General features: G+C 34.7%; 2 protein-coding genes and 1 pseudogene across 3 annotated transcripts; 1 reads left to right on the plus strand and 2 right to left on the minus strand.

Annotated features, from left to right (window-relative positions):
* Nucleotides 1–1375: 1375 nt before the first annotated feature.
* Nucleotides 1376–2600, minus strand: LOC106394500 (ribonuclease 3). Its single transcript, XM_013835061.3, has 4 exons — nt 2410–2600; nt 2166–2321; nt 1791–1989; nt 1376–1712 (listed from the first exon to the last, which is right to left on the minus strand). The coding sequence occupies exons 1-4, from the start codon at nt 2497–2499 to the stop codon at nt 1489–1491; spliced, it is 669 nt and encodes a 222-aa protein (XP_013690515.1). The 5' UTR covers nt 2500–2600; the 3' UTR covers nt 1376–1488.
* A 3450-nt stretch (nt 2601–6050) lies between these two features.
* Nucleotides 6051–6619, minus strand: LOC125590504 (purple acid phosphatase 10-like). The gene is made up of 3 exons (XM_048764090.1): nt 6536–6619; nt 6343–6464; nt 6051–6291 (listed from the first exon to the last, which is right to left on the minus strand). Exons 1-3 carry the CDS (start codon nt 6617–6619, stop codon nt 6051–6053), a joined length of 447 nt encoding a protein of 148 aa, XP_048620047.1.
* An 11237-nt stretch (nt 6620–17856) lies between these two features.
* Nucleotides 17857–25612, plus strand: LOC111205151 (annotated as a pseudogene). Its single transcript, XR_007326124.1, has 3 exons — nt 17857–17935; nt 18065–25237; nt 25363–25612. The product of XR_007326124.1 is annotated as an uncharacterized LOC111205151 (transcript).
* Nucleotides 25613–25967: the final 355 nt, after the last annotated feature.

Raw genomic sequence — 25967 nt, forward strand, 5'->3', positions numbered from 1 at the left:
TCGGGCCGGAAATGCCTTACCTAAGTGCCATTGGAGCCTTAATGTATTTGGCTAGTCATACTAGACCGGACATCAGTTTTGCCGTGAGTTTACTGTCTAGATTCAGTTCATGTCCAACACTTAGGCACTGGAACGGAATAAAACATCTGTTCAGATATCTGCAAGGAACAACCGACCTCGGATTGCTCTATACCGATCGGCCAGGAGAGAACATGGCTGGGTATGCAGATGCTGGATACTTATCTGACCCACACAATGCTAGATCTCAGAAAGGTTACGTGTTTATACACGGTGGGGCTGCAGTAAGTTGGCGGTCCACAAAACAAACCTTAGTGGCAACATCATCTAATCATGCCGAGATCATAGCCATGTATGAAGCAAGCTGAGAGCTTGTGTGGTTGAGGAACATGACCGGCCATATCCTAAGGGAAAGTGGCTTGGCCGTGGGAAAGGAAAAGGAAGAACCAACGATCATCTATGAGGACAATGCATCTTGCATAGCTCAGCTAAAAGATAGATACGTTAAGGGAGATAGAACGAAACACATCTTGCCCAAGTTCTTCTTCACCCACGACCTGCAGAAGGCTAAAGAAGTTCAAGTGGTTCAAGTTCGGTCCAGTGACAATTCGGCCGATATGTTCACTAAGTCTCTGCCAACCTCAACGTTCAGGAAGCTGGTTCATCAGATAGGAATGCGTCAGCTGAAGGATCTTCAGTGATGCCTTCATCAGGGGGAGTGTCATATGTTGTACTATTTTTCCTGTCTACGGTTTCCATTTTTTCCCACCTTGGGTTTTTGGTTTTCCTAGAGAGGTTTTAATGAGGCAACGTCGTGCATGATACAAACCCATATGGTTATGGCATCCAAAGGGGAGTGTTATAAATCATTAAGTGGATGGCCCATAACCAATGACCAAGACAAGACCGAAGCCGTGGCCAAAGGGGAGAGAGAGAGGCGGTCGTCCGAGGATAGAGAGACGGTCGGTTTAGACCGTCTTAGTCTTAGGACGTTTTCCTTTTCTGTTTTAGATCTTTTCCTATTTCATGTTGTATTAGTTTTTGGATAATTTTCTTTTTCCTATACTTTGTAATTCCTATATAAGGAACCTATATTGTTCATTAATAATACACGGACAATTCCCCATTCTTTTACAACAAAAAATGGTTTATTTTGTAACTGTCTCCTTTTATATTAGAAATTTTAAAACACTATAAAATTCTCAACATAAAATAAAAAATGTAAAGTAACATTCTAAGTAGAGATAAATACGTTGACAAAAAAGTAGAGATAAATAATAAACTCAATGATACGTTTTTTTTTTTTTGCTAAAACAGTTGTAATTCTGTTACCAAGCAAATAAAGGGGGTATCAATATCATCCGATCATATATTTTTATTGCAATTAAAAGTTGCAGAGAAACACAAACAAAAACCAAATAAGTACAATAATGTTTTCGTAAATAGATAAAAAAAAATCAGCAGTGAGATCTAGAACTTGGGAAATTGAACTCGAGAGTCGCATCGACCATGTGGCATAACAGGACAGTTGATGAAGTTGGAGGCCGAAGTGTCAACGCATAGATAAATCTGATAAAGTTGGCTATTATGCGATGAATCCTTGTTACATTCTATTCCCGGAGCAAATCCAATTGCTTCCTTGATCGCCCTCTCAATATCTTTTATTTCATAAAATTTATCATCTGGTTTGATCCCTGCATCATGAAAACAATATATAATATATATATATATATATATATATATTTGAAGGGCATAAGAAATGAATATTGTACCAGCATTGGTGAGGGCATGAAGGAGGTTAGCTTTCTGTTTGAGTTTGAGACCGGCTTCAAAATAATCGTGTTGGTCGAGCTCAGACTCAGCACAAGTCCCGTGCTTCTCCCATTCGTGTGTCCAAAAGTGGACACCATCGTTGCTGGGACACGACAATGTTGGCCATTCTCTTCGTAAGTTGCTCATCAGATCAGATACCTTCATTTTTCATTTTTCATTTTTTCATTATTAAATGTTTCACAACATTATTAATCTATAAGTTTCTTTTGCTTGCGAAACCAAACAAAACGTATATAACGCTCCCAAAATATTAATGTCCTAGTTAAAAAGAATTACTTTAAAAAAATATAATATGTTTAAAGTTAAAAACAAACCCGTAATTCATCAAATGTGCTATCAGGATTACAGTTTTGAGGCCATCCACCAGTTTTGTAGTTAGGCCAAAGACCATGAATTCCAAAATCCGCAGCTGGTTTCCCGGTTTTCGGATAGCAACAACTATGTCTTGAATCACAATACGCTCCAGGCCACTGCATTGCAATACATAAACATAAATTTATCACTATATTGATCATTCTTGTAGAGAGACATACGTTATAAGATTTAGATCAACTTTACCTGTACAACAAAGTAGAAGAAATCGAAATCTTGAGCGACACTTAGCACGTACAGTTGTTGTAACGCAAGAATACAAAGGAAGAATTTCATTTTTCTCAGAGAAAATAATGTGGAGGAAGAATTAAATAGTTTGTGGAAACCAAAGTAGTCACAAAATAAAATGAAGGATGAATGAATCAGAAAAGAAAAGGTTAAGTTTTGCTTTTATAAAGCCATATAACGTGACGTGTGATATTTGTTTTGGGTACAAAAATGTGACGTGTGATTGTTAATAGGGAAAGGCTTAATTGTATTAGGTTAGTGTTTCGTGCAAGCGTTTTATTTCCAGCTCCAATGCTTTTGAAAGTGATAACGTAAGTCGAACGTATTATCCTGAACTATAAAATAATTCATTTAATGTATTTTTTTAATCCCAAAAAGTATACATGTTCATAGAACTCATATGGCCAAACTTCAGAACAGTAACCACATAAGAGACACAAAAGAGTGAAGAGTCATTCCACGAAGAAAAATCACAAACCAAGTCGATTAAATCCAAAACAAGATGTAAGAAAATACCAGAAGATTTGCATTGGTTGAAGATGCAATGCATTCCCAGAAAAGAATAAGCATGTTCAAAACCACCACCACCACGGCGAAAGGAATGATCACCATCACTCAAACTCGAGCTAAAACTCAATCTTCGGCTCGAAACCTGATTAGCACTCCGTAAATCCTATGAATAAAAAAAACACCTGATAAGTTAAATGAACTTCCTTTTATAGTTCCAAGAAACTGAATATTGCAAGTCTACTTACTCTACTAGAACTGAAGCTCTCTGCTTCAAATTGATGGGAGAGTGGACCTGGTGAAGGTAACCATCGACCACTGATGCATTGACCAGTAAAAGGTCACCAATTTTACAGTGTGAAAACAAACTAACTTGTTGTTAGAATCGAACCTGTTCCCTGGACTACTTAAGAGGCTTGGCGTTCTCAGATTCTCCCATTTTCTAGGTCTGCTTATGAAATTACGATACGCAACATATCATTTACCATTGCATCTCCAATCCTTCAACGAAACAACAATCAAATCAGATAGCAAGCTCAACGTTTTGAAGTGAGAAGTTAAAGAGAGCTCGCATAACGACGAGAGATGGCGCCGGATTCTGATTTCCGGTGGAGAAGAATTCGGCGGATTCCGATGTACTGTGGATCTGACTCGGCTGTTGCCGGCTGCATCATGCAGCTTAGAAACTCGAGATCTTCGGCTTCTCTTCATCTTTGTCGTTGATGGTAGCACCGATCACTACCTCTGATCCGTGTTTCGCAAGGATCGTCTCCTTCTCCATTCGGAAAATGATGAAGATTTTACCATCAGAAACGAAACTAACTGATTGATAGCTTCGAACTCGACGTATCATTAATTAATTGTTATTTACATAATACAATACTATACTTTCTTTTAGTTCGTTTTAATCTCTCATGTTTTTATTTTATCTGAAATAATCAGGTTCACAGTTTTGCCAAATTTTCAAAAAAAAAGTAGATTATTTTTGTTGTCTTGTTTCAACTATATAGCACTATTACAAAATACAAAGCGCATCAATTTATACTTGGCTCACTCAAAATATGATCAAACTTTGGTACAAACTAAATTTGAAAGACTTTGCTTAACAAGACATCTAGAAACATGACTTGGAGTTTTTCTTTCTTTTTTTTTTGGATACAAATCTCATACATTGCATGAATTGGTTTCACATAGGCAGACAATATTTGACTTGTTTGCGGTTAAGACATACACCATGCTAACATTCATTAACTATTATGTGCTATATTAACAACGGCAACATATTATGATAACTGAAAAATGTGTCTGATTTAAAATCCAACAAAATTTATTGAGAAGTCATTTCAACCAAACTCTCAAAAATGGACTGTAGTACACATGCAAAAGATTAAGCGTTTGAATGAAAATGCAGAATATATGTAGATAAATGAAGATTCTTTATTATACAGATCGTATTGCATATGTTTTCCATTCAAGCTTTAAATTACAGAACCAAAAAAAAAATGCTTACTTGCATGCAGATTATTATTACACATGAATTTGTTGATCTGCAAAATGTAAGGAAAAGTACTGTCGGGAATCATGGAGAGGACCAATCAGATAAATTTATTTTTTTTCATAAATATTTTATTTAACCCATTTCACATATTTTTAAAATCAAAATATCAAATCTTTCAAAATTATTGTTAATATCTTATATCGTTTTATGCAATATATTATTTTAACGAGTATTATAAAACATAATATATAAGATATGTATTTATTTATTTATTTATATTTTATTTTCTATTAATTTTTTAATAAAATATTATTACATTTAGTTACATATGAATAATTACAACTTTTTCTACAATAAGTAGTAATGTATATTTTTATCATCCAACTTACATTACTTCACTAAAAATCTTATATAATATTTATATAGATAGAGAAATATATAACTTATACTTTCTTTTATTTTATTATTGACAATAATTAACATAAATTAAATACTTAGTACTTTTGACGAAAACTAGTTCTTGTCTTATAATATTTTCATGCAAATTAGTCTAATGAGGACAATCGAGGTTCTATAACACAAGATTTCGTCAATTCGCCGCTGATCGCTGAAGCGCTTGCGGTGAGATCGGGTCTGTGTATGGCAGCAACAAAAGGATCCACAAAGCTCCAGTTTTCCTCCGACAATTCAACGCTTATAGCAGCAATCAACAACAAACACCATATGAAGGAGATTATGGGTATCGTCAGAGATATTCAGAAAATTTCCTCTGGTTTTGATTTCATTTTGTTTTCTCATTTTCCCCGCAAGAACAATGAAAAAGCAGATCTTTTGGTTAAACCGGCCCTTAGAGAAACTTTAATATAATATTCTCGCCGTTGGGCCGACTTTTGCATGATGGGTTTTTCAATTAAGTATTTTCGTGACAAAAAAAAGTCTAATGAATTCATGCATGTTATTTGATAATTTATATTCTACTCGCATATAATTATAATTTAAGTCACTTAATATTTTTTATAAATTTAAATAAATTGATTTTATGTGAATTATTTGATAATTTATGTTTTTTGTTAAAAAAAAAAATTCATATTAGGTTATCTTATATATTTTACATCTATAAAATTCTAAACGTTAATGTACTATTTTTGAATTTATTGTGTTTTAACTTTTAATGAATTATGAGACAACAGTGAAGAGGGTGATAATTTTCTGAATTATGAAACCACATGCGTAGAGGGTGACACCATGTATAGTAAAGATCTTGGCATGCCAATGATAATTCTATTCCTCGGCTTTTGCAAACTAACTTGGAGAAGAACACTATTTCCAATTTAGAAAACAACAGTTCATACTGTTTTAATTCCTGTTCAGAAACACTACATGCAGCTTATGTCAGGAAACAACATAGCTTTTAATCCTTTTCATGGCCAATAAGAATCTAGTATTACCAGTCTTCTTAGTTCTTACTACACTTTTTGTTGGACTAACGTTTGCTCTTCTTACACAAGTTCAGGCAAAAGAACTCACCCACACTGCGTTTATTTATAGTTATTCAATCATAAATGATGCATACAGCAAAACAAATTAGAGATTCTCAAGAATGGAAAGAAGGAGAATCATTAATAGGATGCCAGAATCGGTTGTAAAACCACATGGTGTCAGCCTCCACGGTGTAACTATCCTGGTTCCTATGCCATCCATAGTGTGTGTGCGTCCTGTTCTTTATCGAGAGTATCGTGTGCCCGAAACTGGCTTCTCTGAAGGCAGAGTACTTAGGCTGAGGCTCAGTCATTCTCCAGAAACCATATAACACATCAAATCTCATTATACTGAATCTAAAAGAAAAAATTGGTTTGCAATAATCATAAGTCCTTTATATAGCTTACTTTGTAGCCAGTCCTTCAATATTTCCTCCATCACCAATGGTGATATAGACAGGAGCAGATTGATCTCTCACTGGACTGCAAATGCCATTAACCACATTGTATGCAATGTTTGATATCCGTTCCTGGTTTCATAAAAGCTCAAAGTTGTTAGAATCTATAAGAGACATGATGAGCTAAAGCTTTGTGTTCTTACTGATCTTTCGTAGGCGTGGACGTGACCTGAAAAAACAATATCTACTTTGTTTTTGACGAACCACAGCTCATACATCACTCTCATGGTTTCGCCTTCCATGTAATGGTAATCGTAGCTGTTGTACCAAGGTGAATGGTTCAGAACAATCAACCATGGAGTTTCCGTTCTGTTAACCTTTGGGAATTCCTCTTAATTAGAGCCACGTGTATTGCGGCGTGTGTTTAACTGTCCAAGAAAAGATGGAACAAATTAGAGTATGGCATGAAAAAAAGGGTGTGAAAGATTTTAAAGCTGCGTTTACCATATGCTAAAAATGAAGAAAGCACAATGATGTAAGCTGGTCCTCTTTTTATAGAGTTCCAGAATGTTTCTGTGCTGCCTGATGCTCGGTAAGGAGTACGGTACCTATGCGTGAATGGCGTAAACGGTTTATTTTCTCCCTGCAACCCGCATAAAAATAATACTTCTCAGTCTAATCAATGTATAATGTTGGTCTAACTACATTCTCTTGTATCTCTTTGTGCTATAGCATTTAAGCCTAAGGCTAAAAAAATGAAGAAAGAAGCTAACAATCTCGGGGGCAAAATCGAGTTCATGGCAGGGGCGGATCCAGAAAGTTATTTAACTTGGGACACAATATATATATTATTTTTTATATAAATTTTATTTTGTATATATTGAAATATAACTATAAATTTGTAAATTAGATTATTTAAATTTTTTTTAGTATACTAATTTATATTAGATTATATTATGATTAAAAATTACATTACTTTAATATTTTACATTTTATTTTAAAAACTTAAATCAACTAAAAATTTAAATAATGTTCATAATGTTGAATAGTGTTGAGTAATATTACGTAATTATATACCATACATAATTTTATTGCAATTTTTTAATTATAGTCACAAATACTTGTCAAGTAAAACATAAATAAAGAACTTTTTATAAAAAAACTAACATTAACAAAAGAAAAAGAATATATTGCGTAGGAGAAAATAAAATTTGTTTTATGAAAAAATGACTAAAATATTAATTGTGTAAAAAAAATTTGGAAAAAAAAAGGCTCAACGAGTCGAACAAGAGTTATATGGGGCACTAATCAGCCTTTTAAGCCAAATGAACTGAATCATTCATCCATAAATTATTTTGTACAAGAACTTTTATAATTTGGCCCGTGGCACGTGCCACACCCCATCAAAGGCTGGGTCCGCCCCTGGTTCATGGTTTCCTGTGGTCCAAATTCAGGGCTGGATTCAGTTAGGATGGATTCAGGGTGAGATGCAAGCTATCGCTTATGTCTACAACTCCTAGGGCAAGTTCTAGATAGCTAATCTAGAAACATGCATTAATGGTAATCCTAATGATGAATATCACAACTTTGCAATCTATAGTTGGGGCTAATCCCTCATAACCTATTTAAACCCTAAAATCTAACAAGAGAACTACTCAGACATGACCAAGCAATTCATAACAGCAATAAGGTATAAATACTGCATAGATAAATAGATAGATATCAATGGAGTTTCAATCACAAATCTCTTTGGATCTTCTCTCCAATCTACTAAAAATCCTAGAAAATATCTGCTGTAAAATCAGTAAAACAAGAAAGCACACTTTGTCTCTAACATGTTGGCAAAGCTTATATAATTATGTTAGAACTCGTCAGGGGTAATCTTGTAAATTGGTGAAGACTTGAGCTCTAAATCGGCTGAGACCAAACGGGCTTTCTGCGCGCTTCGCTGTCGATCGATGTCAAGATGTGAACATCGATCGATTATTCCTCTTAAATGTCGACCAATGGTCGATCGATAGTCATCTCGGGTGCTTACTCCATATATCTCCAAAATGCTCTAAGATCATCATTTCCTCTAAATCACTCTTGATCCTATAAATATACTAAATAGACTCTATAATATAATAATTAGTAGTTAAAACACTTATAAACCATGGGTAAAAGTAGGTCAAATCCATGGTCTATCAACTCTCCAGACTTACCCTTTTGCTTGTCCTCAAGCAAAACATATAGGGAGTCTCTCTGAAGGAGGTTTGATAACAGCAGGACTCACATAATTTAAAATTTAGAATCAACATCTTAAACAGTCCTAGTCTCAGAAGCAAACTATACCATATTCTAGTCTAGCAACCAAGTTCATGTAGTCAACAACTTAGAAAATCATGTCTGACAATACCCTCTACCAACCTCAATTCTTACATAAATAAAGTGTAGGCTTTACCTTGGGGGTATCGATCACAAGATGCACAGATGCTCAAAAAAGTATCTTGACCTGCAAGTAAACAATAGTTCTTATCCTCTCTCTACTAATTATCTCTCTCAGTGAAAGTCTGCTTATATTGCAAGATCATTAACCAAGATTGGACAGACTTCCATGAATCAAGCTTTAATGGTTGTAGCCACCAAATCCTGTTCACTTCTTTTTTATGGTTGTAGCCTCCAAATCGTGTTCAGTTCTTTTTGACATATATGCTAGGATTATTTGTGAAGCAAGCCTTAATGGTTGTAGCTACTAAGTCATGTTCTAATCCTTTACCTATAGAATTCTTATGAAGCAAGCCTTAATGGTTGTAGCCACCAAGTCATGTTCGAATCTCTTCCTAATAAATCTATTATATATATATATATATATATTTTTTTTTTTTGCATAACTATATCTATAATTTTATCTATATTTCGAAAATAGAGAGAGAGAAAGAAGGTGATAAATCTACACAAGGCTTTACCTTCCAGACTTGTTTGAAGAATCTGATCCCATGTATACCAAGCCCCAAGACAAGTAGAGTCTCAATTAGGTTCCTTCAAACACTCTTAGCAAGTGTAACATAATTGACAAGTTGATCCACTTTGGTATCTTTAGTACTATCTGCAACTAGTAAATCTAGAATTGTGTGGTTAGATAACAAGCAAAATCAATAAGTTCATCATCTCCTTTTTGACTCAATAAAAACTTTTTGAAAACATTTTAATAAGACTCATGAATAAACTACTATCAGTAAACCTCCCCCAAGACTTAAACTACACTGTCTCTAGTGTATATTCAGTCGGAGTTATGGTGATAACTAAATCATAAGGACTCAATTTAACAAGTTAAAACGATATACCAGACCGGAATGGATGTCGATCGATGTAAATGTGTTGATATCGGTCGCGGCAGGGGATGTTCTGTCCTTGGTGTAGATTAATCTCGTCCTTGGTGTAGATTTCTGGTACCAGCTTGGTCTGTGTGAATGAGCTAGCATGTTCTGGAAGACGTATGTAGCTGTGCTCATCTCTCGAAGCTCTTTCCATTAGCTTTTTGATATCATCCTTGGACACTTTGATGATGTGTCCATCCACATATCTTGTATGTCCCTGATCGTCTCTGTAGACTCCATACTCATCCTTCTCTTCCCAGTAAAATTCCCTAGTTCCAAAAAGGTCAAAGACTCTTTTGCCAAATTTCTGACGTCTGTCGATTGATGGAGGACGTCAACGTCGATCGACGGTCGAGTAGGATGTCTATACTTCTGCTTGAAGCGTTTGTCTATGCCACCAGCTGTGTCATAGAACTCTTTTATAACCCTCTGCTGATGTGCTGGGGCGGTGCGTTGTTGCATGAAGAGATTATCTGCTCCATTAGCCATCTGAAGAATGTCTGCAATGTCTTCTCTGGATACTTGCAGTGCATGTCCATCTATTGCTCTTGCATATCCATCTGGGTCCCTGAAAATACCAAACTCATCCTGTGATAGATACTGATTATCAAAATTAGGGTTTTCGCTTACGGTGGATGGTGGTTTTGGACGAATGTCGATCGATGATCGAGGGTTGTTGTCGATTGACGGACGGTTGGCTCTGTCGATAGGATGGCTGAAACGTGTTCTTTTCCAAGTAGCTTCTGCTCGTTGATCTGCTTCATCACGTCTTTGCATGTTGAGAAGTTCCTCATATGTGAAACCCTCATGAAGTTCATCTGCTCCTGGCTCATGAATTGTCGTTTCTATTGCATAGCTTTCGTGATGGTGGTCATCTGCCCAACTGCCAATCGAGTAGTCTCCTTCTCGTACACGGTCGACTATAGTGTCGATCGATGGATAGTAGGCAATGTCGGCCGATGCCCGTTTTCGGCTTGTTTGATGAGGATGAGTATCGATCGATGTTGAGACTGATCTGTCGATCAACGGCACATTCCTTTTACAAGAGAAATGATGTAGAAGTTTGTCTTCCTCATCAAAAATGGCCCAGTACTCTGTAGCTCATTCCTCCTCATAATCTTCATCATACTCTTCTGCATGCATGGTGTCTTTGGTGTGTGCTGCCATGGTGGGATTGTAGTAGTCGTTCTCCCAATCGTTTGGACTACTGTCGACCGATTCTTCTTTGGTTGTGTCGATCGATTTCTGGTGGGCACTATCGATCGATGTGGCTGTGTGAATTTCGATCGACACCGAGTACTCTGTCTCATACTCAGCTCCATAGTGGTATGCTGCGATGAGTCCTGGATCATCAATTCTTCTGGAGGACGTCTGTGGTTTCTTGACTGGAATATGGTTGTAGTGGACATGAGGATCTATGAGCATCAGGCACCAATGGTTGGTTTGCATGTTGCACACTGCTCCTACTGTTGACAAGAAAGCTCTCCCAAGTAATAGAGAAGAGTTCCAGTTTAGCTTGATATCGAAGACATGAAAATCAACTGGAACTAGGGCATTACCAATCTGCACCTCTAGGTCTCTCACAATTTCTCTTGAGCTCCTCTGAGAACAATCCAAAAAAGTGAATGATTCCTTGGAAGGCTCCACCTGCAGACCCAGATGGTCTCCCATAACCGTAGGTAGGATGATGACTGATGCTCATTTGTCGCACATGGCATGTGGGAACTCAATACCCTTCACCGTACATGGTATTGCAAATTGCCTAGGATCACTCTTTTTCTTCAGTGTAATCATCTTCTTCATCTTTTCTCTAACTTCATAGAACATTCTCCAAATGTTCTCTTCGGTCTCTCTGGTTTCTCTGAAGAGCATCCACAATCTGTGGGTATAATAAGCCTCCTCGAATGGCTTTTTTAAAAGGAATCCTGAAGACTCTCTTTTGGAAACTTTCCTTTTCCTTTTCATTAGCTCCCCTCTTCAAATGTTTTGCCACTTTTTCCTTTCTTTTCCTCAGGGTTCTTCCCATAGGAACCCTATCAACTTCCATAGGATCTGCTGCATCATCTGAATGTGCACTATTTGCCTCTGGTGGGTTATCTGAAGGTTTAGGTTGTGGCCTGAGTGCATTGAGACGGGGAACGTCTATCTTTGGCATTTGCACTTGGTATGTAAGTGGTGCGCGTCGACCGATGGGCGCTGGAGGTTGTCGATCGATGGCGGTCTCTTTCTGTCGATCGACGGCAGTTACAGAATGTCGATCAATTTTGACATAAACAGGGCTGGGCGGATGTGGGTGTCTTGCTGCTAACTCTTCGTGAGTCAGGATCCTTACGACATTCCAAGATGCGGTCAAATCCGTAAGTGTCATCGATCGATGCTCTGGAGAGCCTGTCGATTGGTTTTGATTGAAGTTCGTCGATCGATGTTCAAAGTCCGGCGTCGATCGACACCAATGCGATCCGCCGAAACTCATCGAGCTTTCTACTTTGAAATCTCCTTCTTGCAGCTTCTCCTACTTCACCACTTGCCAGAAATCATCATCTATGATGGCATTCACGTGGTGCTTTGTCAAATCATCTCCTACCCCTCTTGTTAAGGCTTCTTGTCTCTTAACAGCTTCTCCTGTCTGAACAACCTGCATCTCCAGCTTCTTCACATGAGTGCTCAAAGTCTCAAACTTTGTGTTCAGGTTGGTGTAGACAGAGTCAATATTCCCATTGAAGTCCACCGTCATGCGATGTTGTCCCTCAAGAACCCTATCAAGCATCTCTTCAATCTTGTTTTCTTGAGTAGGTGGTGGTCGCTTCTGGTAGTAGGAGTTTCCGTAACTCATGTTGTTGCTGATGCTGCGAATTCTGGTTGAAATCACTTCTCTGTCCGTAGAAGTTTCCATTCTTGTTTCCAGACCTCTGAAATCCTGTCCCACTAATGAAGTTCACATCTTCTTCCACCTCTGCTTCCCTCTGTGTCTACAGCCTCTGCATCCTGAGAAGCTTGTGAACATTGTCTAGCTTTGCCTTCACTTCATCCATTTGATCATTCCCAAGAATGGTTGTGGATCTCTTCCTCTCAAAGTCAGTGTTCTTCGTGCTGCTGCTGGATGCTAAGTTTTCAATAACTCTCACAGCTTCTTCTGGATTCGTGGTGTTGAAGTTTCCATTGCTGGAAGCATCAAGAGCCATCTGATATTGCACCGCGATGCCTCTGTAGAAAGTACAGAGCAACTGTACTACATTGAATCCATGGTGTGGACAATCTCTCTGATAAGACCTGAATATGATCCAGGAGCTTCTGAATGATTCTGCAGGCTCCTGAGTGAATGTAGCGATCTTGCTCCTCAAGTCTTCAGCATGCGCCTCATCTAAGAAGTTGCATAGGAATGCATTCTTGATGTCGCTTCAGGATGTGAGAGATTCTGGTGGTAACTGTTTAAGCAAATGCGAAACATCTCCAGCAAGTGAGTACTTGAAGAGCTTGCATAGGAGGTAGTCTTCAGATACTCCCTCGACTTTAATAGTAGATATAAGATCCTTTAACCTCTCTAGATGGTCCATAGGATGCTCATGAGATAACCCATAGTAGAGTGTCTGCCCCACGAGTGTGTAGTACTGCGGCTTCAACTCGAAATTCCCCTTCTGAATAGTTGGAGGACAAATGGCTGATCTGTTGGTGTAGAAATTATCAGGACGGTTGTAATCAGCCAACGTTCTGGGTAGAGCAGCCTCATCTACATGTAGAATAGTGCATGTAGTATCAGTATCAGACTCAGGGATTGCAGCCCCCTGAGCGTCTATCCTCTGACCTGCTGCATTACGCAGATGACCTTCCTGGTCATGCAGGTCTCCCTTCTCATCACGTACAAGTATCAAGGTCGCAACTATGTCTCGCGGTTCAGTATCGATCGATGTTCGGGCTGAAGTATCGATCGACGTCGGATGGAAGATGTTGATCGACGAAAGAAGAGTGTCTTCGGTCGATGGTGGTGAGCGAGTGTCGGTCGACGAGACTGGTGTCTGGGTCGACGGTGGCTGACGAAAATCGAGCAACGAACAAGTGTTGTTCTCGATCGCTGAGGAATGTAGTCCTTTGCTGATTGAATGCTCCAAGCTTGCAGGATCTGATGAGAATAGCAGTTGAGTTTCCTTATTTCTTCTGGTACTGCTGGGCATGTACCTAAAATATTCATATGTCAACAAAGGTCGAGTGTTCGGTATTCCCTACGGCTCTCTAGGTTTTGGTTTTTAGGTCTTGAAATATAGCTACTGTTAGGTTATTTATGAAATTTGTTTTGGTTTTTAGTTTTTTTTTGGTTATCGGTTTTTATGCATGGGCCTATATTAACATATTGTTTTTGGTTTATCGTAACGTTATATATATATTAAAATTTTAGTTTTAAACATTTGTTCAAATCTAAATTATTAATATTTTTTTATCCAAAATATTCATTATTTTAATTGTTTATGTGTGACTTAATTAAATTCTTTATAATACTAAATTTTTGTGAATATTTTTTATTTAATATATGACTTTCAGATTTATGGTTTTATTATTACAACAAAAGGGGAGAAATCGAATCTAAAAATATGGATAGAAAATAAGTTTAAAATAAAGTTCTATATACAAAGTTAAATACCCAAACACATATGGTAATGTGACTAGTCGGTTACTTTGCTTGTGGGACAATGTGGCTAGTCGGTTACTAGGTAAACGAATGGATCCAGACTGATATGATACTCTAAGGTCGCTTCATCACATCCGGTTCCATCCTATGGACTCGATTTTGGTGAGATTGGTTTTTCAGATGACGATTTATCATGTCTGGAGGGAGCGTAACGGGCGGAGACATTAGAAACCTTGGTCAACAACAGCTCAGATTACCCGTTCCATTGATAGGAAAATGAGGAATCGTATCTCATCCCTCACGTATGGACCAAATCACAAGTTTGAAGGCCTATTGTGTAGATGGTTTGAAGTAGCTCCCTAGTCTTTTCAAATCACATTTGATTTCTCTTTTGGTCTATATATTATATATTCTTTAGGTAGCCAATTCTTTTGTAAAGTTTATCCCACAGCTTAATAAATTTGAAATTTCATCCAAAAAAATATATATATGGTAATAAACCACTGTAATTATTGGTAATTGTATCCTTTCGTGATTATAACATTTGATGATTGTTGTATTCGGTGATTAGCCACTGCAAATTTTTGTATTAACCATTGCAACAATTAACAAACCATTGCAATGTTTGATTGTCAACCATTGCAACCTTTAGTCTTCTATAAAAAACATTACGGACAATGATAAATCACAGATAAACTAACAAAAAGAAAAATAAAAAATTCACAAAATAGATTAATTTTTAAAAATCCATTAAAGATCTTGTTCATATTTTTAGATTATATTAAAATGATGAAAAAAAATATTATGTTACTATATATATATGTTAAAAATATTATGATAATTTGGTTTATTGTGTAATTTAATTATTTTTATAATATTATATATTTACAAAATTAAATATATGGTTTTATATCATCTTATATGGCTTATAATATCATGTTTTTTGTGGATTCTTTTTGTCTGCTTTGGTTTTATTTATTCGGATTTCAGATAAAATGTTCGGGTCTATTTAGGAAATTTTATTTATTAATAGATCAATATTAAAAATGTAAACCATGAAAAAACTATTTTCATATAATGCAGATTTTAATTAATGTATGAGTTTGTTATATGTGCTATTTATTAATTGAATTTCTAATTACACATAAATAGGAATATTTTGTGGAGATTTAGGTGATTCTTGCCAACCGTTTAAGTAAACTATTATATTTTTTTTAGAATGAACAGTTAAAACTAACTAAATAAGAAATTGCAATTGTTGGTGATTACAAGTATTGGTGATGGACCATTGTAATAGAATATGGTAATGAACCATTGTAATTGCAGGTAATTGTATCCTGTTGTGATTATAACATTTGGTGATTGTTTTATTCATGATGAGCCATTGCAAGTTTTTGTATTATCAATTGCAACAATTAACTAACTGTTGCAATGTTTGATTGTCAACCATTGCAACCTTTAGCCTTCTATATAAAAATATTATGGACAATGATAAATCACAACTAAACTAACAAAAAGAAAAATAATAAATTAACAAAATAGATTGATTTTTAAAAATTCATTAAAGATCTGATCATATCTTTAGATTATATTAAAAGTTTGATCATGACTACGTTATTTTTGATTATGTTACTATATATATATATATATATATATATATATATATATATATGTTAAAATATTATGATAATTATTTTGTTGTGTAATTTAATTGTTTTATAATATTATATATTTAAAAAATTAAATATATTATTTTATATTATCTTATATGGTTTATAATATCATGTTTTGCTGTTGTTTTTTTGTCTGCTTTGGTTTTATTTATTCGGGTTTCACAGTAAATGTATGGGTCTATTAATGCAACATAAAATGTTAACCATGAACAAATATTTTCATATGTGCAGATTTTAATTTATGTATGAGTTTGTTATATGTGCTATTTATTAATTGAATTTCTGATTACACATATATGGGAATAATTTGTAAAGATTTAGGTGATTCTTCGAAACCGTTTAAGTGAACTATTATATTTTTTCAGATGAACAATTGAAACTAACTAAATAAAACATTGCAATTGTTGGTGATTGCAACTATTGGCGATGGACCATTGTAATAGAATATGTTAATGAACCATTGTAATTTCTGGTAAATGTATCCTCTTGTAATTATAGATTTGGTGATTGTTGTATTATGTGATGAGACATTGCAAATTTTGTTATTATCCATTGCAACAATTAACTAACCATTGCAATGTTTGATTGTCAACCATTTCAACATTTAGCCTTCTATATAAAAAGTTATGGACAATGATAAATCACAGCTAAACAAACAACAAGGAAAATAAAACAAATCACAAAATAGATTAATTTTTAAAAATCCATCAAAGATCTTATCATATCTTTAGATTATATTAAAAGTTTGATCATGACTACGTTATTTTTGACTATGTTAATATATATATATGTTAAAAATTTTATGATAATTTGCTTTGTTGTGTAATTTAATTATTTTTCTAATATTATAATTTTAAAAAATTAAATATATGGTTTATATTATCTTATATGGTTTATAATACCATGTTTTGGTGTGGATTTGTTTTGTCTGCTTTGGTTTTATTTATTTGGGTTTCAGATAAAATGTCCATGTCTATTTAGGTAATTTTATTTATTAATATATCCGTGTGATATTTATTAATTGAATTTTAATTACACATACATGGGAATAATTTGTGGAGATTTAGGTGATTCTTTGAAACCGTTTAAGTGAACTATAATAATTTTCTAGATGAACAGTTGAAACTAACTAAATTAGACATTGCAATTGTTGGTGATTGCAACTATTGGTGATGGACCATTATAATATAGGGTAATAAACCATTGTAATTGTATCCTCTCGTGATTATACAATTTGGTGCTTGTTGTATTCGCTGATGAGCCATTGCAAAATTTGGTATTAACCATTGCAACAATTAACTAACCATTGCAATGTTTCATTGTCAACCATTGCAACCTTTAGCCTTCTATATAAAAAATTATGGACAATGATAAATCACAACTAAACGAACAAGAAAAATAAAAAATTCATAAAATAGATTAATTATTGGTTTACAATAATTGATTAATGATAACAGATACGTTATTTTATAAAAAAGTTATAGTTTTATTAAACTTTTTACTTTGAAATAGGAAAAACTAAAATAAGTAAACCATACAATGAATGCATAATTTAGCAATTTATCCATACAATTCAATGAATATCTAAGTAATAAAGGACAAATTGAGAAAATAGACAAAAAATGTATTTAAGATATTATGAAATATTCTTAAGACCTTTAATTACATTTGTTAATATATATTTCTTACACTATTTTATAGATTTATGTTACTTAATTTATTTATTTTTATTAAAAGAAAATCTTTTATGATTTATATTTTAGATACTAGAGTAATAAGGTTGCTCTTACATAATTATATATATATAGTCTCAACTGTACATCCTTAGGAAATACAACCATCAATTAGCAAACAAACACAAAGTTAAGTAGAAGAGTATTAGGATAATGTCATCATCACATCTTGCTATCATGTGCCTCATCATGATTTCTCTTGTTCCTCTACATCAATGTATGTACAATACAATTATGCATATACAAAATATATTCAATTTTTCATCATTTTATCATGATAGGAATTGCAACTATGCTTATACTATTATATTCCCATTTTTAATCCTATTTTTTCTTATATAGTGGGAAACGCCGATGGTTTAGACTTCGATAGAAAATGCGTCCGTCTCCTTGGATGTACCGGAAGACGTTGTATTTGCTGTAACAACGCACCGGAAATATTAAAATGTTATGATACGCAAGCAGCATGTATGGCTCATTGCACGAACCCAACTATTTGAGTGGCTAAAGAAACTTTAAGAAATTAAAACATAATCATGTGGAATATCTCAATAAATATAATATATAATATAAAATAAATATGTTAATAAAATTTTACTTTGTGTATCAAAATATTATATATATCTAGCATCTAATTTATAATATAATTATGATTAAGAATAATACAGATTTGTGTAGCAGAAAAAAATAGAATGATTTTGGGGTTGTGTTCAATACTGTTGACATGCTTCAACATTCACATTTTATCTTTTTATCCTTGTAGTTTGTATTCTTGATCTGCTCTTTTTTTCTCTACTTGTAGTTTGTATTTGATATGTTCTATTTTTATAGATATTTTATCTTGCTTTCTTTTGCTAAATCGAAGAGAAAATATCATACCTTAACAGATCAATGGGATAATCATGGTTATAAGCTTCTCAGTCAAAAAAAAATATTTTTTCAGCTTTTTCTTTCTCTCTAAAGCTTCCCCTACTATATACTACCATATTCCTCATTACTTCCACACATACACGTAGAATACCAAATGACACAAACCTCTTGTCGTTGATCGACAGTGACGGGCCAACTTGTTCGTGGCCGACTTAAGCCTAGAAGATCCACATAATTACAAGACTACCCCTGGTCGCCGTTTACCTAGTATTTATGTACTCTGCCGTTGTCTTAGGCAACATACAATCTTTTATCATCTTTTATTCACAGCATATAGTTTTAGGGTTTTCAGTAGATTTGTAGAGAAGACCAATATTCCTTCAAAGTTTGTATTGGAACTCCATTGATTTCTTACTCTGTTCTATTTATGAATTCAATTCAGACTATTGCTATGTTTTGCTTTATCATGTAGGAGTCGTTTCTCTTGTTACATTTAGGATAAATTAGTGTTTTGATGGATTAGCCAAAACTATAGAATTACTAGGGTGATTACATAGATACCAATCATTAGAATTTCTATTAATTAATGCTTATGTTTTGGAGTAGCTAATTAGAACCACCTGTGTTGATTCTCTTGATTTAGGTTGCTAGATACATGCAGAAACTCGTCTAGGAACATTAGTGAACTTATCAAATGAGACTATTAAACCGATCTAAGGTACTGTCGACCGAGACTAGAAAAATAGCATTGATCGACACTCATTACGTGTTCACAAGCGAGAGCTGCAACACTGGACTTAGATAATTAATCAGACTCGCAGCGACAGCGGGATATATTTACAGTAGAGTTCGAGTTCTAGAAATATCGCACTCACACCCTTAACTTCTATATTTCTCTAATCCTGATTGCATGACCCTAGATTTTGTTATTTTCTCATATGCTCACAAAACAACCAAACAACCAATCCTGATTTCCTTCCACCGTCGACCGAAACTACTTTTCCGTAGACCGCCCATACCCACCCGATGTTTATCACAAGCTTGAGAACTCTTTTTTCTATTATGAATGGGTTTCAATAAGTAGGATATTTTATCGGCAGATATGTCCTTGGGAAGGGCTTCTTAAGTTCTTAGAGTTCACTCAGCTTTGTTGAGTCTGAGGATTCGAGTTCATCATGTTTCCAAGAGAAGAATAAGTGGCTGGCCAATCTGAGAAAACGCTTTTCCTTGGCGAAGTTGCTGCAAAGGTTAGTATTTATAATCCTACTATGCTCTCACATATCGCTCTTCTTATAACTTCTCCATTAATGTCTACAACTGAAACTTTTGTGATTGAAACCCCATATTTCAATGTGCTAAAGTAGATTGATTGTGTTCCGTGATCACATGACTTCTCATAATCGCTGGGATCGGATGGTTGTGTTTTCCAGGACAAACCTTGAATAGAGTGGCATTATATTTTCCATTCCGGTCTTCAGGCACGATGAGTTATACATGCTTAATGCTTAAAGTCTTGGACACATCCAAAAACACACAAGTGAAGACATAATATCAAAATTTGTCTACAAATATTTCTAGGGAAGGTCAGTGGACTAACGGAAGTGCTATGATTGATGGCTTGGTTTGCGCCAAGAAGAAATTAAAGAAAAAGATTCAAACGCTCTGACGCTTTGAGGCTCTGTTTTTTTTCAGGGTAAATATTTTTCTTCTGCAAACTGACTTCAAACTAAAAGTTACTGACATACACAGCCATTGTAAAGTGTTTTTTTTAGATGAGTATAAACTAAAACAATAAGCAATCAATAATACATTTACTAGAAAACATCAGCATAAAACACAGACACCATAGTGAAATTTTGAGAAACAGAATGGAAGACGACCAAAATGAAAAAACAATACCATAACAAAAACCCAAGTTTGCTAGTAAAAATCTATACGATTTATTCACACTTATTATCAGCTAAGCTCATATAAAAAAATTAAAAAAACAAAATTAGATCAATCACAATACGCACTACACAAAAGACATAATTGGCTTACAAGTTTAATACGATTCAGATCTTTTAAGACCTGGTTAATTGGTTTAACTATATAAATAAATTATTTATTGTATTTATAATTAGTTTTCTTTGATATTTTGGACTATAACCCTCTTTTCACTCATCAAATACATAGTCTATAGATGTTGAAATGAAAGTATATGCAAAGAAAGCGAGTAGATTTGGTAATAGATCATTTTAATGAGAAATAAAACTATGGGAAAGCTATTGGAGATCGATGGCAAACAATATATAATTGAAGAATAACAAGCGGAGAATACACCAACTATCCTAAAGTAATCTCTGTATAATATGATGCTATGAAGTTTTCTTATTCTTTAGACTTTGTCATACTTGCTTCAGAGTGATAAGGATAGCAAAATAAAACTAGAAAGCAGTATGGAAACACTTTCCATGCAAGCATAGCTAAGTCAAGTTCAAGAAGTCAATAGTGACAACATAAAATCTCAACCTATCTTCGTTTTTTAAAAATTATTTTAGATATTTTTACGGTTTACCAGTTCACTATTATGTTGAACTATTTTATTACACGGAGGGCAAAAATGGTGTAAAGCTTTTTTAATTATAACTAGATTTTGACCCGCGCTTAGAAAGCGCGGGTTTTTTTCCGGCTAAAACCAAAGTTTACGTAGATTATTATTGTGTTTATATAGATTTTTTAAGTTTAAAGTCATCATGATTTATATGGATTTGATCAAGCGTTTGCGTTTTTGAAATTTGGTTGAAATATTTTTTAAAATGATGTTTGTTTGTTTAATAGTATAGAAATTATGAAATGTAATTATATCTGTCGCTATTGGAAAGATTGTTGCACACACATATATATATATATATATATATATCATATTCAAAATAGAAAACCAAATATATAAAAGGGATTTAATCTGTAGTTATTATAAATTTTTTTTTCTAAACATGGTCAATATTTAAATTATACTTGAAAAATTAAAATCTAATTTTTTAATTTATGATTTATTAAAATGGGTTTTGAAAGAATGGGTTTTTGATGACTTTTTTTTTAAATATTGGGTTTTAAAAAAATGAGTTTAAATGTTAACAAATTCAATTCTTATATCGAGGCCCAAGCCTATGCGTGATCTTGTAAGTTACGACAACATCTGGACATATCGAACAAAGAAATAAAAACGAAAGTCTTCTCCGATCGATGGCGATTCAGCGACCGCAGGAGGACACCACAGACCCGTTCCTCTCCGATATGAACCGGTAACCTTTGCAAAAAAAAATATACAGGAACAGTTTGATTGTTGTTTCCGAACTAAGAACATATCTGGACATATATAAGCTGAGGATATTGATGTGTTTGAAGAAGATCTGAAGCACTATCCGACAAAACATGCAACCGGATTGGTATTAGAGATATTAGTTTTTTTTAATGTGTTAGTAGATTTCTATATATTTTTTATTATAAGATTGTTAAAGACCTTTGTTTAAACTCACCTGCTTCTGGTATTTCAGGATTGACAAACATCTGACTTGCATCATAAGCATTTGAGATTTGAACTTCACTTAATAAATAAAATATGAAGAGCCTCTTAAGTTGAACAAAATGCCGTGTTCTAGGTTAATATCTATTATTGCAATATATAAATGTGTAGATCAAAACATAAGTTGAATATTAGATATCTCTATATTTCCCAATCTTAGCAAATCGTAGAAGACATATTACCATGCCTTCTGTTTACTGGCTAGCTGTGTGAAGATTCTCTGCAAAATTTCCCCACCGGCAGAACCCCAATCTTTGCCCACTAAAAAGATTAAATATATACTTATCTATACTCCAAGACAGACATGTTTGGCAAATTAAGCAATGTATGTCTTATTACACGAGGCATGGATTTTTGTTCCCTTTAAAAAGATAAAAAGAATTATATCCGTTAGCTTGTATCTTAACAAAATCAATATATAGAAATCACAAATCGATATAGAACGTTAAATTTACATTTGCATCACATAGGATTAGTTCCATAGATTCTCCAACGTCTTTCATGAAATGTCTCCATGTATGAATAATCTTCACTTGGATGCGACATGCAGTCTTGGGTGGTTTGATATCGTTCAAGAAAGTTAGCTGCATATTGTTCGCCATTTTTTTTTCTGTATCCATAGGTTTGATGAATATTGTGGTATTCTGATGCTATATTTATAATTGGTAGGTGGTACAACGGATTTAGGTTACGCAAATGTAGGTCACAATATTTTAAAGATTTGATAAATATGTTACTTTGTGGAATAAGGAATATTATGCGAGTATATTGTAATTAGAATATACTTTTTTTAATTTGTAAGAGTTAATGCTAATCCAATTAAAGTAGGTTAGCGAAAATTCTGTAAGTATAACGAAAATATAACTAATTGTGATATTAAATAAAACTTGTAGACGAAGCAATATAAATATTTCCGGATTTTGTTATTAAATATTGTATCTACAATATATTGTTAACAAAAATATTTGCACAATACATTTGAATTGATTTTTTTAGATAGTTGGTAACAATTAAGGCAATAACATCGCAGAGTTTAAAATTTGAATTTTTGTCAAATTTTTCGCTATACCAACGTTATAAGACTGTTTGAATCATACCAAGTATGCGCTAAAATGTTTCGCGTTACCTCTCTACGCTATGTCGGTGTTCCGGTTACCGAAAGACCTGTGTAGGAAGCTCACAAGTGTGATGTCGGAGTTCTGGTGGAGTAGTGGAGTGCGTAAAAAGAAGATCGCTTGGGTATCATGGCAAAAGCTCTGTTGGAAAAAAGAGGAGGGTGGTTTAGGTTTTCATGACATCGAGAAATTCAACCAAGCGCTGCTCTGTAAACAAGCATGGAGGATTTCGTCTCGCCCTGAATCTCTTGTGGCTCGGGTTCTCAAAAGTAGATATTACATGCGGAGCTCCTTTCTTGAATGTGACATGGGTGCTCGCCCATCCTTTGCTTGGCGTAGTCTCATGTTTGGAAGAGAGTTGTTAATATGAATGAGATCGAAATATTGAAGAAGCATTTTTATTTTTCGTGTACTATAAGTTATACCAACTACAGCATTTTCATATATACATCTTTTCTTGTTTGGTCCTTGATGTAGGTGATGGCAGAGATACTAACGTCTGGTGTGAGAAGTGGATCATTGATGGTGTGCCTAAAATTCCAATGTACAGGCAAGATAGTGTCATTGATCTCACTCTGACGATAGCTGATCTCTTGGTAGAAGGGTCGTGTCAATGGAATGTCAATTTGGTGAGGCAGACGTTCACAGATGAGGACGCCGAGTTAGTTCTCAAACTGAAACCTCACATGAGTAGGAAGGACTCTTTTAAATGGGGTTACACTGCCAATGGTTGCTATTCTTCTCAGTCGGGTAGGAAACTTTTGGAACTTTTGAAAGAGCATCAACAACCTCTTCACGTTGGTCTCCCACCTATTGAAAATAATCTGTGGAAAGCTATCTGGAAAATCAGAGCACCACCGAAGTTAAAACATTTTTTGTGGAGAGTATTGGCAGGAGCTGTGCCAGTGAAAGAACGCCTGAATTCAAGAGGCTTGCATTTGGATTCCAGATGCTGACTATGTCAAGCTAGCTCTGAGTCTATTTGTCATCTTTTGTTCTCATGTCCCTTTGCCAAGGAGGTATGGGATCGTTCAGGTGTGCAATTACCACTAAATGGTTTCTCAAGGTCTTCTGTTTTCCTCAATGTTTATCATCTCATCTTCGCCAATGGGAGACGTTCACACTATACACAGAACAGAGTCTTCCCCTGGGTACTGTGGCAGATTTGGAAAACTAGAAACGCCCTGATCTTTGAAAATGTGCAAGCAAGTTCTTGTACTGCAGCAGCTAAGGCACTGGAAGAGGCTGACGAGTGGTCGTCAACTTCAAGGTTCCTCAAGCTTAGCCAGTGCAGGTGGAGACTTTTAACAGTTCTGTTTCGTGGTCTCCTCCTCCTGCAGGCTTGTTAAAATGCAATGTTGGTGTGAGCTGGAATAGTGCTGAACGTATATGTGGAGCTGCTTGGATAATTAGGAATCACGATGGAAAAGCTCTTTTACACAGTAGAAGAGCCTTTACTGGTGTTAATTCCAAGCTTGAAGCAGAGTTGCAGGGATTTTGCTGGGTGATGGAAAGTCGTATATCGACGCACCATACGAATATCATTGTGGAATGGCCAGGGAGGCCCTTTTGAACCCAACCAGATTCCCTTGGTTTGGTTACCTGCTAGAAAAGATTATTTATGCACTTCCGTTCTTGTATCCGTGCTCTCTAGAACATGTTGAAGGTGCAAGGAATAAGGTTGCAGAGGAAATTGCAGTAAGCGTGACTAGAGACCATCGGTGCCAATCATATGTAGCTTCTGGTGGTCCTCGTTGGTTATTGAATAGATTGGAGTCGGAAGCACGAAGAGCTAGTACTTGATGCTATTAGCTAGTGTTACGGTTGTGTGTTTGGCTTTGGGTTAGGAAATACAACCATCAATTAGCAAACAAACACAAAGTTAAGTAGAAGAGTATTAGGATAATGTCATCATCACATCTTGCTATCATGTGCCTCATCATGATTTCTCTTGTTCCTCTACATCAATGTATGTACAATACAATTATGCATATACAAAATATATTCAATTTTTCATCATTTTATCATGATAGGAATTGCAACTATGCTTATACTATTATATTCCCATTTTTAATCCTATTTTTTCTTATATAGTGGGAAACGCCGATGGTTTAGACTTCGATAGAAAATGCGTCCGTCTCCTTGGATGTACCGGAAGACGTTGTATTTGCTGTAACAACGCACCGGAAATATTAAAATGTTATGATACGCAAGCAGCATGTATGGCTCATTGCACGAACCCAACTATTTGAGTGGCTAAAGAAACTTTAAGAAATTAAAACATAATCATGTGGAATATCTCAATAAATATAATATATAATATAAAATAAATATGTTAATAAAATTTTACTTTTTGTATCAAAATATTATATATATCTAGCATCTAATTTATAATATAATTATGATTAAGAATAATACAGATTTGTGTAGCAGAAAAAACTAGAATGATTTTGGGGTTGTGTTCAATACTGTTGACATGCTTCAACATTCACATTTTATCTTTTTATCCTTGTAGTTTGTATTCTTGATCTGCTCTTTTTTTCTCTACTTGTAGTTTGTATTTGATATGTTCTATTTTTATAGATATTTTATCTTGCTTTCTTTTGCTAAATCGAAGAGAAAATATCATACCTTAACAGATCAATGGGATAATCATGGTTATAAGCTTCTCAGTCAAAAAAAATATTTTTTCAGCTTTT

Source organism: Brassica napus, chromosome C7 (assembly GCF_020379485.1).
Source record: "Brassica napus cultivar Da-Ae chromosome C7, Da-Ae, whole genome shotgun sequence".
Classification (NCBI taxonomy): Eukaryota; Viridiplantae; Streptophyta; class Magnoliopsida; order Brassicales; family Brassicaceae; genus Brassica; species Brassica napus.

What these genes read in the sequence shown, in the direction of transcription:
- LOC106394500 (XM_013835061.3), bottom strand. Translation starts at nt 2,499, where the DNA reads ATGAAATTCTTCCTTTGTATTCTTGCGTTACAACAACTGTACGTGCTA. An exon ending in TCTTCTACTTTGTTGTACAG is followed by an intron (nt 2,322 to 2,409) that starts GTAAAGTTGATC and finishes ATTGCAATGCAG; the next exon opens with TGGCCTGGAGCGTATTGTGA. An exon ending in TCATGCCCTCACCAATGCTG is followed by an intron (nt 1,713 to 1,790) that starts GTACAATATTCA and finishes TTCATGATGCAG; the next exon opens with GGATCAAACCAGATGATAAA.
- LOC125590504 (XM_048764090.1), bottom strand. Translation starts at nt 6,619, where the DNA reads ATGAGAGTGATGTATGAGCTGTGGTTCGTCAAAAACAAAGTAGATATT. An exon ending in TCCACGCCTACGAAAGATCA is followed by an intron (nt 6,465 to 6,535) that starts GTAAGAACACAA and finishes TTATGAAACCAG; the next exon opens with GAACGGATATCAAACATTGC. An exon ending in ATTGAAGGACTGGCTACAAA is followed by an intron (nt 6,292 to 6,342) that starts GTAAGCTATATA and finishes TTTTTCTTTTAG; the next exon opens with ATTCAGTATAATGAGATTTG.